Consider the following 17,360-nt stretch of genomic DNA (forward strand, 5'->3'; position numbering starts at 1 on the left):
TTCTCTCCTCGTGCTCCGATCTTTTGCACAACACCGCTGCCAAAAGTTCCCAATCAGTAAGAATGAGTCACCGTTTTGTACAGCGAAATCACTACTTCAATACTCTCACATTGGTCAGGAAAATTGAACTGCCGTGGAGCGGGAGCGTTTCCCAGACAAACTGAGTCAGTAGTCAAAAGATATATCGCCAAAGTCAACCTTTTATGAATACCACCATTTGCTGAAATATTCAGACTCAGCAACATAAAAAATAATTACGTACTTGAGCTTTGTGACCTTGTCAGTCCATCTTGTAAAATACTGAGTCGCGCACCTGCACCACTGAGTCAGCAGTGATTTCACTGGTATTACAAATTAATGTATAAGTATTTATTTTCAGATACAGCGATAAGAATAATAGTCTCCTTTGGTGCTGCCACATGATTTGTCTCAGAAGAACTAGATCAGAGATTCTCATGTAGTGTTTTTTTGTCTCATTTGCAGCCATATACTGTAGATGCCAGGCCATGTAATTTTCTTTAGATTTTTGGTGGTGATGTGTTTATGTTGTTACATTGGGTTTTTTTTGGATTTTGTCCCTCTTTTTCTCCCTAATTGTATCTGACCAATTACCCCACTCTTCCGAGCCGTCCTGGTCGCTGCTCCACCCCCTCTGCCGATCCGGGGAGAGCTGCAGACTACCACATGCCTCCTCCAATACATGTGGAGTCACCAGCCGCTTCTTTTCACCTGACAGTGAGGAGTTTCACCAGGGGGACATAGCATGTGGGAGGATCATGCTATTCCCTCCAGTTCCCCTGAAAAGGCGCCCTGACCAACCAGAGGAGGTGCTAGTGCAGCAACCAGGACACATACCCACATCCGGCTTCCCACCCGCAGACACAGCCAATTGTGTCTGGAGGGATGCCCGACCAAGCCAGAGGTAACATGAGGATTCGAACCGGCGATCCCCGTGTTGGTAGGCAACATAATAGACCACCACGCCACCTGAATGCCCCTTCTCTTTTTATTCTACACACACATGCACACACACTTGCTGGTAGCATGAGAGAAAACACACAGCCTAGTGGGAAGATCACTACTCTTCCAACATTCATGAGGCAATGTTTAAAAGACATTTCAATGGATGAATTGCTTTTATTTCTTAATTTTTCAAGAAACAATAAAGCACGGCCCAATTTCTGCTGATTTGTGCCATGCCAGGCTGCTCGTTTGCCTTCTGGATGTCCTCTAATTGAACAGTATTATGTCAATTTTATCATCTGCATTTCAACGCGAATTAAATGTTGTCTCAGCCAAGTCAAAGTCTATTGGCATCTGTGGGACAGTTGTCACTGCCCATATGTGCATGGGTTTGGGATGAGTATGTTTCGACCAACTTTTCTTTCATCTTGTATTTCATCCTGTCAGTCCTCTCATCTGTCTGCTTCATGCTGTTTTTATCAGTCTTGCACCATACGTCTTTCTTTCTGTGTCTGCCATGCATGTCTCGGGTACAGCTCATTACAAGTTTCCAATCATTACGTCTAAATGAGCTGGTATCGATCAGTGAAAATCAATGTTAAATAGGCAAAATGGACCTTGGTTGACCCACTGACCATCTGACCAACGTTTGACCGCTCGGAGCGACACAATCCTTTTTTTAATGATCTGCGTCCCTATTGGACACTGGACTCCAATGGCAAGGAGGTAAAGTCCAAAATGTTGTGACAAATCTCTCTCTCTTTCTCGTCCTCTTTCACCCACTCATTCACTCACTCACACACACGTGTGTGTGTGTGTACGTGTGTGTGTGTAAGTGTTTGTCTGTGCACGTGTTTGTGTGTTCGTTCCTTGCAGATCCCATAGGTGACAGAGGGATTATTTATTAATCATTTGATTCAGTGCCTTTGGTTTCGCTCCACAGGCTCAGACTTTCCCTTTTCCTCCTGTGCACACAGCCAGTTAATGCTTAGCATTTTTCCAGCCACCATTAATGTCCCGCAAACACATATGTATATGTCACTGTAAACACACAAACACACACACACACACACACACACACACACACACACACACACACACACACACACACACACACACACACACACACACACACACAGCTCTACCTGTCAGTGTGTTCCTGACTATATTGACCATAAAGGTTTAATTAGGAATCGGGGATTATCAACCCACATGAAATGACAGGCGTCTTTTTGTAGTTAAGATTAGAGCCTTGGGCCTTTGTGCTTGAGTGAGGATAATTCAAGTTCACGGAAATGTTCTTTAAGAAGACATGCCCCACCCCAAAGTAAATCCTTTAAATCAGTTAAATACTGAAGGCAAAAAAAAAAACAAACAGATGAAATCTATGCCACCTTTGGAGTAATGTCAGATGTTGGTTTTATTAAAATTGCTTGTAGTTTGAATGTCAGTCATGGGCAAATGTTCAAATATCAGATTGTGGTTCTAAAGCCTCCAACACTTCTGACATTTCTTTGTCTCTGTCTTTCCCTGAAAACTAGTGTTTATCGTGGCTATCCTTACAATATCACTGCCTAAGCTCATGCCGCAGTTTCCGTAGTTCTCACCCGTTTATGTACAATGTTGACCAGCCATACACAGTAGTGGGTAGACGTGACCCTGTACACTGTTCCTGTACACTGTTCATCAACATGTCGATTGAGGTTCCCTGGAGACGCCAGGAAGTGCTGGCTCAGGCCTGTTTAGATGGAGTCAGCATGTACATCCATTAACACTGGGCAAAAGGAAGGGAATTTTAATTGTCCTGGCTAAGACACAGCCAAGAACTGTGCCATTTTCTTCTGACTGACACTGACTCCTTGTTTGCCCCCCCCCCATCTCTCCCTCTCTTTCTCTCGCTCTCATTATCCCTCCCTCTTTCCCTGTCTGTTCTCATAGTGTGCCAGATTATGTCTAAAGGGGTGGTGGCAGTCCTGGGTCCCTCCGCTAGCCCAGCCTCCAACTCCATAATCAGCAATATCTGCGGAGAAAAAGAGGTGAGTGTTAGTCCTCAGTGGGTCTCCAGACCTTGGTTCAAATAGGCCACACGCTCCAAGCCTGTAACTGACTGGCCTGGGTGCCACCTGAACTCCAGCCAAATTTCTAGAACAGCAATGCTCATTAGTAGTCAATGTGATTTTTGTTGGCCGACTGAGGGCAGCTGAAATCTAACTTGTTAGTGAAAACGATAAAATACCCAAAGCAATAACAAAGCCCCTCCAACTTAATTCCCACTAGAATCAAAGCACAGCTGCCCGTTTTATCTTTTCCACTGTCGCTTGTTAGCTTGGAACAATTTAGCCCCTGGTAACCCAGTTGCCATTGTTTGAGATCTAGTTTGAGATCATTATGATGACAAAAACAAATCACTGCATTGTGCTTTTACCCATCGTGAATTATGAGCAACCTGCTCCAGCGACCCCTCGACAAATCAGCCAACAGAATGCAGATAGAAGATATGGCTGTCCTTATTCTATGGACATTGATTGCACAGACTGTAATTTGATTGCAAAGTCCTCTAAGACTAAATTGTTATTTTAGAGCTATACAAATAAATTTGACTTGACATGAATCCATAGCAATATTGACATACGTTTCACGGAACAAGTTAACAGCACCAGTTAACAAGTTAACGCAGATTCTCAATCGTTTCAACATGGCTGAGCTGATGCTGCCTCGGAGCCAGGCTGCGTCCAAACAGTTCTCAGTTGGATGCTAATTGGCTTGTCTGTACCCTGACATGGTGTATTTTACTGTCTGATGTCAAGGCAGGCAGTGCCTTTGAATTTTACACCATAGAAAACAAGATTGCAATCAAAATCAAAATCAATTGTAAATACAAAACGAAAAAAAAATCCATGTACAAAAGAAGAAAAAAAAATACAAGGCTCCAGTTTTATCTGGGATGTAGCTTCTTTGGTTCTGCTGTGATATTTTTCCTAGTATTGTACATTTGGTACTATTTTTACCCTATGATATATTTTTAGCCGGGCGAGTCGAGTAACATTAAACACAGCAGCATGAAAACACAGTACATTAAAAAGTTTCCGAGTCATCTTTCATTCACAGTAATTTGGTCCCTTATAGTGTATCCTAGTGTAATTTGATTTGGTCTAAGCAGATGCTGTGCTTTAAACTGCGTTTGAATCTGATTAAGATGGCTATAAATAGCAGTCTGACATCCAAGTCAGGGTAATGTCCTCTGATCCAATATGTGTTTCTAATGAGCAATCTAGACTATTTTAGTGTTAAGTAGATCAGGCATCCCTGCTGCTGCCAGCTCTCTGGGGGCATTGAGAGACAGGGCAGGCGTTTTTGAAACACTGGCTGTGATAATACCATATGTTGATAATAAAGGCCCCATGAAACGGAAAAATTACTTCTTTGAATTGCTAAATGCTTTACATATTCACATTATGCTAAGGAGCTAGTGCATGCCCAAAAGCTATGCATACGTTTGAACAGAACATACAACAGTTAGTAGTATATAAATCTTTAACAGAAAAAATCTACTTCCACCTGAATCAAAGTCATTACGCTTCCCCCTATTTCTGTACTATAGTTGTGGGTTATAATGAGAGAATTCATGCAGCGTCGAGGGGTGCAGCGATTTGATTGAAATTTCATAGTGAGCTTGATCCGCTGCGTTGCGAGTTCATCTTTACCACATATCTGCATACTTTTAAACTCAATCAATAGCCGATGCCCTTGTGTGCAACGGAAACTAGGGTAACAAAATAAATATTTTCTCTCCACCTTCTCCGGCACAGTATCAACAGTAAGTGCCATTGCCACTATTATAAGCATTCATAGCTGTTTGACGTTTGGCACTGTTACCGAAGTGATGCAGACCCCTCCTCTTCAACTCACAACACTTCTGCTTATATTTCCTTTTTTTGTTCCCTTTTTATTAGATCCACATATCATGGCTGTAGTTCTGATTTCCATCTCAGGGAGTCATTTAGTGGGAGATGGGAGTAGAGACCTTAAACAAGATTTGTTGTGGCAATAGTCTTGGCAAAAAAAATGTGTCATCTTAAGAGGGCTGCCAAAAATTGATTTAAAAAACATCAGTAAATTTGTTTTTGCCATTTAGATAGATTTTCTTGAATGAGTGGGCCAACTGGATAATGTTACGTGAAGAAGTATGAATATCCTCACAGTATGTAGCCATTGAAATGGAGAAGTCTCACCTGTGCCTAGGTTGTGTGTGTGTGTCCTCTGTCTCTTAGAAGGTCCCATTGCTCTTCTTATGATTACCCTGAAGGTGACGCCTGGTTAATGGACATCTATAGTGTGTGTGTGTGTATGTATGTATGTATGTGTGTGTGTGTGTGGGTGGGTGTGTGTGTGTGTCTACACACACACACACACACACACACACACACACACACACACACTCACTGATGAGCCAAAACATTATGACCACCTGCCTAATATGTTGTTGGACCTCTGTGTGCCACCAAAATGGCACCGACCCACCGAGGCATGGACTCAACAAGACCAAGGTGTCCTGTGGTATCTGGCACCCCTTCAAGTCCTGTAAGTTGCAAGATGGAGGAGCCACTGTGGATCGGTCTTATAAGTCCAGCACATCCCACAGATGCTCAATCGGATTGAAATCTGGAGAATTGGAGGCCAGGGCAACACTCTCAACTCTTCATCATGTTCCTCAAATCATTTCTGAATAATATGTGCAGTGTGGCAGGGTGCATTATCCTGCTGAAAGTCATCACTGCCATCAGGGAATACCATTGCCATGAAGGGGTGTATCTGGTCTGTAATGATGTTTAGGTAGATGGCATGTGTCAAAGTAACATCCACATGAATGGATGCACTGTGTGTTGTGACACATTCCTCCTGTAACCATCATTATAATGATCTGTGACTTGTGCCACAGTAGACCTTCTGTCGGTTCAGACCAGATGGGATAGCCTTTGTTGCTCTCTTACATCGATGGGCCTTAGGCGCCCAACACCCTGTCACCACGGTTTGTGGTTTGTCCCTCCTCAGACCGCTGTTGGTAGGTACTCACCATTGCTGACTGGGAGCAGCCCACAAGCCTTGCCGTTTCAGAGATCCAGTCATCTGGCCATAACAATTTGGCCCTTGTCAAAGTCGCTCAGGTCTTTACTCCTGCCCATTTCTCCTGCATTCAACATGTTGACTATGAGAACTGATTGTTCGCTTACCCATAAATCTACCCAGAACTGGACATGTGCCCTTGTTTGGAGATGATCAACGTTAATTGTGTAACGTTCACCTGTGAGTGGTCGTAATGTTTTGGGTCAGTGTATCCCCATATAAAGTCCGTCTGCCTTCATATAAAGGGCCATGATGAATTTTGCAACTTATTCAACTGTATTTGGAGAGAATGTTGTGTGTGTGCGTGTGCGCGCACACACACTTGTGTCATACATATCTATGATATGTCTTTATGTGTACCTGGTCTGCTTAAATGAACAGGTGCACACACATTTTTTAGTGTATCTAATCCCTCAACTCCAGTGTCAAAACAACAGATGTTGGCATGTCAGCAGCTGGTTACCTAAGACAATGGCAACAATATTGCCAGTGACAGACCCCACTAGGTGATCAGTACATCTTCCGCTAGTCTGTATCAATCAGTCCCTGCACTCCACTGTGACAGATAAGGCTGCTTTCACGACAAGCACAATGAAGTGAGATGGAGCCCATGTGGGCTTCTCGCTAATGGTTACAAATGAAAAAACACACTCTACGGGAAACGGGGCCTTGCCTCTCCCATCCTCACAGTTATTTGTGTTCATTAGAAAGAGGAGCAGATTAACTAACTACTGTGAAACATAACAAGCCTGGACAAAATGATTGTCCTAGCACCAGGGACAACCAATTTTCACTCCTGCGCTTCTCAACATAAACAGTGCAAAGCCTGGCAGACCACGGGAAATGTTTGTCTTGGCTCTTTGGTGGCGCTTTGCTCATATTTACATTTGAGTTACAAACTGAAAATGAGCTTTTTGTGTCTTTCTCAATCGATCATAGTTGAATATATAGGCTTTTTTTGGTCTAATATTTAGTCATTACTGATATGTATAAACCTTTTGCAGCATCAGAAAACATTCAAAACTTGGATTTAGTTGTTTAGTGTTAGTCCTTGCATTAAGAGACCTGTCAATCCATTTTGGGGGTGATGGGAAAATTCTAGTGTTTTGTATTTTGGTGGCAGGGCTTTTTTTTTTTACATTTGCATTAAGGACTGTATATTTAAAATGAAATTAACTATAAAGCTGTTATTTTCAAATTGTTAGAGAAATTATCAAATGGGAATGTTATTTGTTGTAATCTGTTGCAAACTGTTCTGTATAATACACATGACGCCTATGGCATGTTCCCCATTATGTCAAGACAGCTTATGTGTCATATGATTCCACACTGACTTCAACTATAATCCCCTTTTACATTATAAATACATTTTACCAATATGGCAGCGTATTCAGGTGCACGGGGAGATGTGTTAAGTAGGGGGGCTGCCAGCTAAAACGAAAAGTATTGTGGCGAGCCGGCGTGGAAGAATGAGTCGAGAGACAGATCTCTTTTTAATCGCAACTCCCGTGCCCCATACACCGCATGACCCCGGGAGTCCTTTTTTATTCACATCGGCCAGAACGGACCAGAACTGACAACATAATGTGCCCCCCCACCACCACACACACACACACACACACAGACAAATGTGGCGACATCCGTCCCAGTCACGGTCCTACAGTCAGCTAGTAAACGGTCTCCTACTTAGTCCGAGACGAATCCCCAAAACAACAACACTATAATAACCACAACATGAATACCACATCATTAAAACACACTTTTAATAATGCCCCTTTTCCACGACATGGTACCGGCTCGACTCGACTTTTGTTTTCCAGTACTGGAACGTACCGGCATTTTGGCCCCTGTTACCACTTTTCTGGTACCACCTTTGTCGAGGTTCCAACAAAACTGGAGCGGGTACCAAAATCAATGCAGACCAGCTAATTTGAGGGGGTACTGTTACGGTAGCGGAAAATGACACTCAAGAGTCGAGTTGAGCCGGTACCCTGTAGTGGAAAAGGGACATAACATTAACAGTCGCATCAGCCATTGTGCTCCCCCAGCACAGAACCGCTGATAGTCAGAGTGACCGCTTCCCCCGGTAGCTACAATATGACATCATTGTTTTGTTTGTAGGCGCGTGTGTAGAGATTTGGTTCCAATGTACATTTTTAATACTCACTATTATTAAAAATGTACATTCACGCAGGCCTAGCCCACTGGTTAAACTAAACGTATGTTGGTTTTGTTTTGGTTTTGTTTTTTTCATTTGTATGTTAGGAAAAGTTAGGCATACTGTTGGGTCTAAGATGTTTCACAGCCACCTGCCTGCCACTACTGGGGGGGGGGCTGCACCCGCCACTAGGGAGCGCTGCACCCCCCCAATGAGCATATTAAAAGCAGCTGACATGGAAACGAACAAATTAATTGTTGGGGATTGGAGATTGCAAACTATTTTGTGGTAGCAAAAGTTTACTGATCAGCAAATGTTTACTTGGACAGACAACACAACTGCAAGTTTATTTAAGTATAGCACATCGGGATGCAAACTAAATACTAAATTCTCAATGGATAATTCTGGTTGTTTTTACAGTCAGTCTTCTCATAGTTTTTGCCTTTATGTAAATTAGTTCTATAATTTTTACTTTATTGTGCAGATCTCGGACACAGGACCACTGCTAGACAGATTTACAATGGCGTATTATGGGGCTGTGGAATATAATCCTTTAACTGGTTCTTTCAAAAGAAAAACCCCAGTGCCCCAGTGGGACTGTGTACATATTTTCCCATTCTCTATCATTGTCTACTCCATTGTGCTGGCCAGGTTGTTAGTCGATGAGTACCTAATGTAAATACGATGGTCATTCCTGCAAGGTGAACCAGGAAGTAGCTCAGCCATGTGATCTGTAGGAGTGGTCTCGTCCCCTGGAAAAAGGGTGTGCGAAGGGTTTAATAGAGGGAGTCTTGTGTACCCGAAGTCACGGTGTCAGACTGTCTCTCTTATAACTTAACATGGTGTCAGAAGTGGACGACAACAAAACGTGTAGAAGCAATCGAAAGAAGTGGTCGGGTTTCAGTAACGTTTCACCTGCAAAGAAACCCACTCCCGAACGTTTTGTGTCTAGTTTGATAATTTAAACCAAGTAACGTTGGTAGCTAAGCTAACGCAGTTTGCTAGCTAGGTCACGGCTAGCTAGGGTTGCCAACTCCTTGAAATGGACACAAGGAACAGGGGACAGGGACGGGGATTGGATGGATGGGGCAGCGCAGGCATAACAAATATAATGTGCCTTACACTATACACACACACACATTAATATATATATATATATATATATATATATATAATTTATATATATATATATATATATATATTATTTATCAATATATATTTTATATATATAATAAGGAACGATTCCTTATTTCAAGGAACAGTTGGCAACCCTACAGCTAGCTAACATAACGTTCGCATCAAAACCCACGTCGGAGAAGCAAGCAAGCAAGACGATGGCAGAGCCAATACCGTAAGCACCCCCCTCCCGAATTTGATTTCACTCACCCAGAAGAATGGTCGCAGTGGTTCACCCACTTTGAGCACTTCAGCCAAGCATCAGGCTTAGACAAGCAACCTCAGGACAGGCAAGTGAATACGTTGCTGTATGGGTGCCGAGGGGGAGGCTATCGTGCGCTCTAGAAATCTGACGGCTGACCAGCTTAAAGTTTATGACATAGTCACAGGGCAGCTTAATGATCATTTTGTTTCAAAACGTAATGTGATCTTTGATAGAGACAATTCAACAAAAGATTCCAAGAAAGTGGAGAATCAGTTGACGAGTTTATCATAGCATTGCATGAACTCAGTACACACTGTGACTGTGGACTACTACGTGAGCAGCTAATAAAGGACAGAATTGTTGTTGGACTTCGTGACAGATCTTTGTCAGAGAAAATGCAGATGGATGCAGAGCTCACTTTAGAGAAAGCAAAAATGTTGGCTATTCAGAAAGAAACAATAAAGAAATAGCAAACCCTGCTAGGTGATGACAGTGATCCAGGACAAATGGTAGAGGCTATAGCACAATAAAGGGCTCCACCACAGCGTTTTACACGGCAAAAAACATTTCCAAATAATCAGTGAACCAAGCAGGCCCGCACAAAAGAGTGAAAACGTGGGACAAACCAAGTGACAAAACCATGTTCATGGTGTGGAAAGACTCCCCATAATAGACGGATGTGCCCAACCAGAGATGTATTCTGCAAGAAATGCCTGAAAAAGGGTCAATACATGACAGTCTGCAGATCACAATCTACAGTGTCAGAGCTCCTAGATGAAGATGAGACTCACATTGCATTTCTGGGCTCTGTTGGAGCAGACTCAGAGAGACCATGGACAGCTACGCTCAGCCTGTTCGACCAAAACGTCCAGTTCAAAATAGACACTGGGGCAGACATCACAGTTATACCAGAGAGTCTATACCACCAGCTGTCAACAAACCCGCTGTTGCACACGGCTAAAGTCCTTTAAGGCCCTGGCCAAACACCCCTCAACATGAGAGGGAAGGTCCAGACCATGCTGCTCCATGGTGAAGTCGACTCAACAGAACATCTATGTGGTTCGTGGTCTCCGTACGCCTTTGCTAGGTCGCCCAGCTCTCACAGCACTCAGACTGGTGATTAGACCAACACAGCTTGGGGTGCGGTTGGTGTCTTCTGACCTAGAACAGGAGGTTAAGGTGACTTTTCCCAACCTTTTTCAAGGTATTGGGAAACTGGAGGGTGAATATCACATCCAGCTGATGCCTGATGCCCAGCCCTTTGCACTGACTACATCCAGACGAGTAGCAGTCCCCCTGCTGGGGAAGGTCAAAACAGAACTTGGGCGCATGCTTGACCTGGGCATCATAGCCCGTTTTGAGGAACCAACAGAATGGTGTGCAGGGATGGTAGTGGTGCCTACGCCACATGACACAGTCTGGATCTGTGTGGACTTGAGTCCTTTAAATGAGAGTGTGTGGCGGGAGCTTCATGTGCTACCCTGTGTGGGACACACATTAGGACAGTTAAGAGATGCCAATATCTTCACCAAACTGGATGCCCAGGCAGGATTTTGGCAAGTTGAATTGTCTGAAGCCTCACAAAAGCTGACCACATTCATCACACCCTTCCAGCGCTAATACTTCAAGAGGCTACCATTTGGCATCTCATCTGCTCCCGAACACTTCCAGTGCCAAATGTCGCAACTCCTTGATGGCCTGGAAGGGGTCATCTGCCAAATGGATGACATACTGATCTGCGCAGCAACCCAGGATGAACATGACAAACGCCTGTATGCTGTCCTTGAATGCCTTGTATGAGCAGGGCTGACCCTGAACACACAAAAATGTGAGTTTGCCAGACAACAGGTGAAATTCCTAGGCCAACTCATCGACGGAAATGGCATTCGGGCAGACCCAGAAAAAGTCGCAGCAGTCACACAAATGCCTACTCCCATAAACTTGACTAAAGTGAGGAGATTCATGGGCTTAGTTAATCACCTGGGTAAATACATCCCTTACCTCGCTGACAAATCCAGGCCCATCAGGGAGCTACTGAACAAAAACAGTGCATGGAGCTGGAGACCCCAGCAAAGTCAGTCATTCAGTGACATCAAAAGGGAATTCACAACTCCCCCTGGACTAGCTCTCTATTACCCTACAGCAGACACCAAAGTCTCAGCAGATGGCTCGTCCTATGAACTTGGGGCTGTTTTGCTGCAGAAAAAGGACAATGCGGACTGATGTCCCATTGCTTATCCATCTAGATCCCTCTCCGATACCGAACGACATTATGCACAGGTTGAAAAGGAGGCCCTCGCCACTACTTGGGCCTGTGAACACTTTAGGGATTTCCTTATAGGGCTCACATTTCAAGTGGACACAGACCACAAGCCATTGCTAGCACTGCTTGGCTCAAAGCGGCTTGATGAAATTTCACCCAGAATGAAACGCTTTCGTATGAGACTGATGTAATTCAAGTTCTCCATTGCCCACATACCAGGCAAGGACCTAGCCACTACGGACACACTGTCAAGGGTGCTGGTGCCTCAGACTCCTCCCCAGTCCAATCAGGCAGAGGAGCAGGTCATCGAGGCATATGTGAGCGCTGTTCTCTCCACTCCCCCCATAACAGAGAAACATCTTCAACAGCTCCAACAGGAACAGGAGGCAGACACACTTCTATGCCAGGTAAAGCAATACTGTCAAAATGGCTGGCCAAAGGAGGTTAAACACGACTATGCGCTGAAACCGTACTGGGCAGTATTAAGTGACATCAATGTGGCTTATGGACTAGTGCTTAAGGAGACAAGAGACAAGACTAGTCATCCCCTCTTCAATGCGTGAGGACATCCTAGACAGGCTACACGAAGGCCACCAAGGCATAACAAAAATCAGAGAGAGAGCCAACTCATCTGTCTGGTGGTCTGGTCTCAGCAAACAGTCACAAGCGAAAGTAGAGAAATGTGACAACTGTGCCAGGTTCAGAAGACAGGCCCCAAAACCTCCATTCCCAGGTTCGACACCAGAGGGTCTATAGAGAAAACTAGGTGCTGACCTCTTTCATCTCAACAACTCGACCTACCTGTTGGTCTTTGACTACTAAGTTGACCTCAACCACATCAAGCTCAGTAATAGAACGAATGAAGTCATGGTTCTCTCGTCTGGGAGTTCCCTCCCAGGTCATCAGTGATAATGATTTTGCCTCAGAAACTTTTTGACAGCTTGCTGACACCTGGGGCTTCACACACACAACCTCAAGCCCACCGGTCCCCCAAAGCAACGGAGCAGCAGAGAGTGCAGTTCAAACAGCGAAGCAGCTCCTGCGGAAATCACTAGACCCCTACCTAGCCCTCTTGGCATACAGGTCAACTCCCCTTTCCAATGGACTCAGCCCAGCAGAGCTTCTGCAAGGCAGGAAGCCGTGCACGACCCTCCCCACTTTGCCCTCACTGCTGGCCCCCAGGTGGCCATACCTGTCTGAGTTTGTATAAAAGGACAGACAGTCCAAGCTCAACCAAAGGGTACACTTTGACTGCCGACACCATGCAAAGACCCTCAGTTCTTTGCACCCAGGAGACCCGGTCTGGGTACAGGACTCTCGTGAAAGGGGTGTGGTACAACAGCATGCAGACACACCATGGTCCTTCTATGTCAGTGTTCAGGGCCAAACAATCAGAAGAAACCGTTGTCATCTCACTCAATCCTACCCAGACACTGGCCCTCCCCAACTGATCTCAGACACCGGCCCTCCAACCACTGACCCCAGTCATGGAGATCCCCCACTGGCTGAGACTGATAATGCAGCTCCTCCCCAACAATCATCCCCTCGACGGTACCCTGAGAGAACCAGGTGCCCCCCGACATACCTCAAAAACTTTACTAGTACATAGTAAACCCACACAGCTTCGGACGGGGCCAGAATAATGCCCCAGGTATGTGGAGAGAGTTACAGGTAGTCTACCCTGTACTCTAGGAAAAAAAAAGTTGTGTCATTGTTCCACGTTTAATACAATGTTCCCCAGTTAAAAAAAAGGGGGGGGCAGAAGATGTACTGATCTCATGTTGAATGTTCATTCAGGGTACTATTTGCATGATACTGAGGTCAGCATTATGCATTTTTTACATTTTAGAATCTTACTTGTTTACTGTACAGAGTTTGTTGTTGTTCCTCTAGAAAGGGAGATGTGGGAGTGGTCTCATCCCCTGGAAAAAGGGGACACGAAGGGGTTAATAGAGGGAGTCTTGTGTACCCAAAGTCACGGTGTCAGAGTGTTTCTCATAACTTAACATGATTGACCATTGACCAATGTTGATAATACTGGACATTTCGAGTAGTAACTTTTAACATTAATTTCGTTTACACTTCCATTTACTTGGTTTAAATAATTGGGTGTAACTGGACTTGTTGAAACAAGTCTGACGATCATAGTCCATAAGACACCATTGTAAAGCCGTGTCCAGCAGAGCTGTGTGTCCGAGAGCTACATAATGGCGGCAATGGGTAAAATGATACAACTGATAAGCACAATCATAAAAACTACAAAAATAAGATCCACAGTTGTAAAATTAACGGAGTCATCCTGTAAATTGATTAGAAAAGTTTTTCAGTGAGAGAGGAAAGCAATGACGCATCAGTGAGGTTAAAGGGAAAGGAAAAAATCCAGCCAGAAAGAGACTATGATGCATATCAGTGATGGTACAGAAAGAAAGACTAATGATATGTGAAAGGCTAAAAATACAGAGCTCATCCAACAAAGATACCATATTCAAGGCTCATGTTTTTAGCAGAAGTGCTTCATCTTGGATGATTTCGTGAATGCCGCCATTGAAACAGCTTTGACCAATCAGAAATCCCCTGGCTTGCTCGCATAAATGCTCTGACGTCATGTTGGCTCAGCACACGGGGGTCGGCGGTTCGAATCCCCGTGTTACCTCCGGCTTGGTCGGGTGTCTCTAGCGACACAACTGGCCGTGTCTGCGGGTGGGAAGAGTAGGGTAATTGGCCAAGTACAATTGGGGAGGGGGGGAAAATAGATTTGAAACGCCAGGATCCCAAGCCATCACTTCAACTATTTCTACACCATTTCCCTGCGCTAAAGGAATCTGTTAGTCTAATTCGTACTCGCTGCCTTCCGAGTCACTTTCCGCCATCTTGTCTATGGAAGTTGATTTGGCATTTCATACGGTTCGTATTGCGGAGTGGATGAGTTACACCGGATCTCTCAGCAGGAAGTCATGCATCGCTCTTCCAGCTGACTGCCTACAAGGGTGGGCAATCTTATCCAGAAAGGGCCGGTGTGGGTCTTTGCTCCAACCAATCAGTTACACAGCTGTGTCTCCTAATCAAGTCCCTCCGCAAAATCGCTACTGGTTGATTAGTGGGATCTGGTGTGTAACCGCTTGGTTGGAACAAAAACCTGCACCCACACCGGCTCTTTCTGGATAAGATTGCCCACCCCTGGAGCCTCCTATTGGGTTAGGAAGGCAGGTTCATTCCAGCCGGACTCCACACCAGGTTATTTCACTGATACATTCTTCCTCTTTGGTTGATGGGTTGCTAATCAGTGAAATCACCTGGTGTGGAGTCGGGTTGGAATGAAAACCTGCATACACATGGCTCTCCATGGCACATGGTTAGCCACCGCTGGAATAGCAACACAAAACCACTTACAACTTTCTCATAAATGGTCAAGCATGCCCGAAACATTTCTGACGGGCTTTCAATCTAGGCATGTATTATTTTACAGTTTTCATCCCTTTAAGCAAAAGCAGCACTGAATGTGGCGATAATTAAAGACAGTAGGTCAAGATTAATACAGTGCTGCAATTTAGATTTCGAAGTGTGGTGAATCATAAGCAGAAAAACACAAAGCACTCTTATTTATGTTCAGTACCATGATAAGAACTAATTAACTCTCCAATAAACCAACACATGCTCATAAAATTTGTGCTTCAAGTTTCCAATTATCACTGTAACCTTTAAGTCAATACATGGGGCTCATTTCCGTAAACAGTAATGTTGATCATGGTTTCAGTACCAAAGTTACACAACACAACAGAACGACAACTACTATTACACCACACCAAACAGTAATCACATAAACGCATAAAACCACATAAAACACTTGCAACATTTAATAACATCACTTACAATCTGAACGCAGTGCCTGATGGGTAAAACAGGAGGGCACAATTCTAACGGGGTAGCCTCTTCGCTACAATACAAATTTTGGGCCTGTTTTTTTATCAAGTATTTCAGAATTACTCAGAGGAATTGCACTAAAAGCCTGACTAGAACTGAAGAAAAAAAGAAGTAGGAACAGGAAGTGAGCTACTGAGTTTTCTAGACTAATTTTCAGCTAGAAGTAACTGTTTTTTTTTTACCCAAAGTAAAATTTCAGTAACGTATTGTAGTTTTCTCTGCAGTGTTCACTGCATTCTCAAACTTCAAGGGCTTAATTGGCCTATAGCTTACTTATTATTCTATTTCGTTTGTTTAGAGTACGCATTATTCGTCAAGCTTGTTTAAAATTCCCCTGTTAAAATTCCGTTTGAAAATAACTGGGCCTAAGTATTACGGACCGATATATTGCCAATTTATTCAATGCAATTCAGTTTATTGTCATACCACCCCAGTGAAAATCTTTTACGCCAGTCTCTCTGATGCAACAAAAGTAGTGCAGACACTAACAGTAGAAAAACTTCCAGACCAAAAAAAAAAAAAAAACACAAAAAAAAAGAAAATGTGGGGGGGGGGCGTCCAGGTAGCAGTCCATTCCATTGCATACCAACACGTGTTACGTCGGACGTCCCTAGGCTTGGTGCATTGATGTCGCGCTTTTTTTGCAATTACAAAACATTACAAGATAATTTATACACAAAGATACATACATAAACAGATACAATTAAAACACTTTCCAGGGGTAGGGAATGCTTATTCTAAAGATGCCACAAATACCAACTCAATAGTATGAGACCACAGATGAGTACGGATGTATAGTTTTAATTCCTTTCACATTGGTAGATGATCTAATAGTATCCAAATAACGTTTAAGTTCCTTTTTGAATGCGGTGAAAGAAGGTGTAGAATTTCTAAATTTACATTTATGAATATGAAATTTGGCAAGTAAAAATATAAGATTTACAATAAAAAAATGGTCAGCTTTCTCCTTAAAATCAAAGAAGCCAAGAAGTACATTTTCAAAGATAAAGGAAAGATAATGTGTATTTGGATAAAAAAAAAGGACATCAGCCCAAAACTTTTTAGTATGTGTACAATACCAAAATAGATGCAGAGCAGTTTCAGGCATAGTAACGCAAAATGAGCAACCAATATCAATATCATTTTTTTACGCCTTTTTAAGATATAATTCAGCAGGGTAGGCTCTAAGTATCAGCTTAAACGTGATTTCTCTCACTTTTAGTTAACAGGTAATTCAGAGGTGAAGTCCAAACTCTTTTCCAAGGAATGTTCTCCACAAATTTGTCCCAAAAGAATTTCACATAAGGTATTGATACTATATCTCTTTGGAACGAAGCTCTAATACATCTATTTCTACTTTTACAATTTTAAAAAACACAGTTTACCGATTACAGATTCATCCAGCTCTATAGAGCGAACAACAGAAACGCTTAATTTTGAGCCTCTTAGCATCACAGCACCAGAAGGAATGGTATCAGAAACAATTGCTTACTCCTTTGGAGGTACTGGTATTTGAAATTTTGATAAAAATTCAGAGTAATTCAGCAAGT

General features: G+C 43.4%; 1 protein-coding gene across 1 annotated transcript in view; it reads left to right on the forward strand.

Moving 5' to 3' along the window:
- The window catches only part of grik4 (glutamate receptor, ionotropic, kainate 4), a 275,842-nt gene that overhangs the window by 70,793 nt on the left and 187,689 nt on the right, over positions 1-17,360 (forward strand). The window contains exon 3 of the mRNA XM_056282988.1: positions 2,902-2,999. Within this exon, the coding sequence (XP_056138963.1) occupies positions 2,902-2,999 (98 nt within the window). The remainder of the gene's footprint in view (positions 1-2,901; positions 3,000-17,360) is intronic.

Source organism: Lampris incognitus, chromosome 7 (genome assembly GCF_029633865.1).
Source record: "Lampris incognitus isolate fLamInc1 chromosome 7, fLamInc1.hap2, whole genome shotgun sequence".
In the NCBI taxonomy this organism is placed as follows: domain Eukaryota; kingdom Metazoa; phylum Chordata; class Actinopteri; order Lampriformes; family Lampridae; genus Lampris; species Lampris incognitus.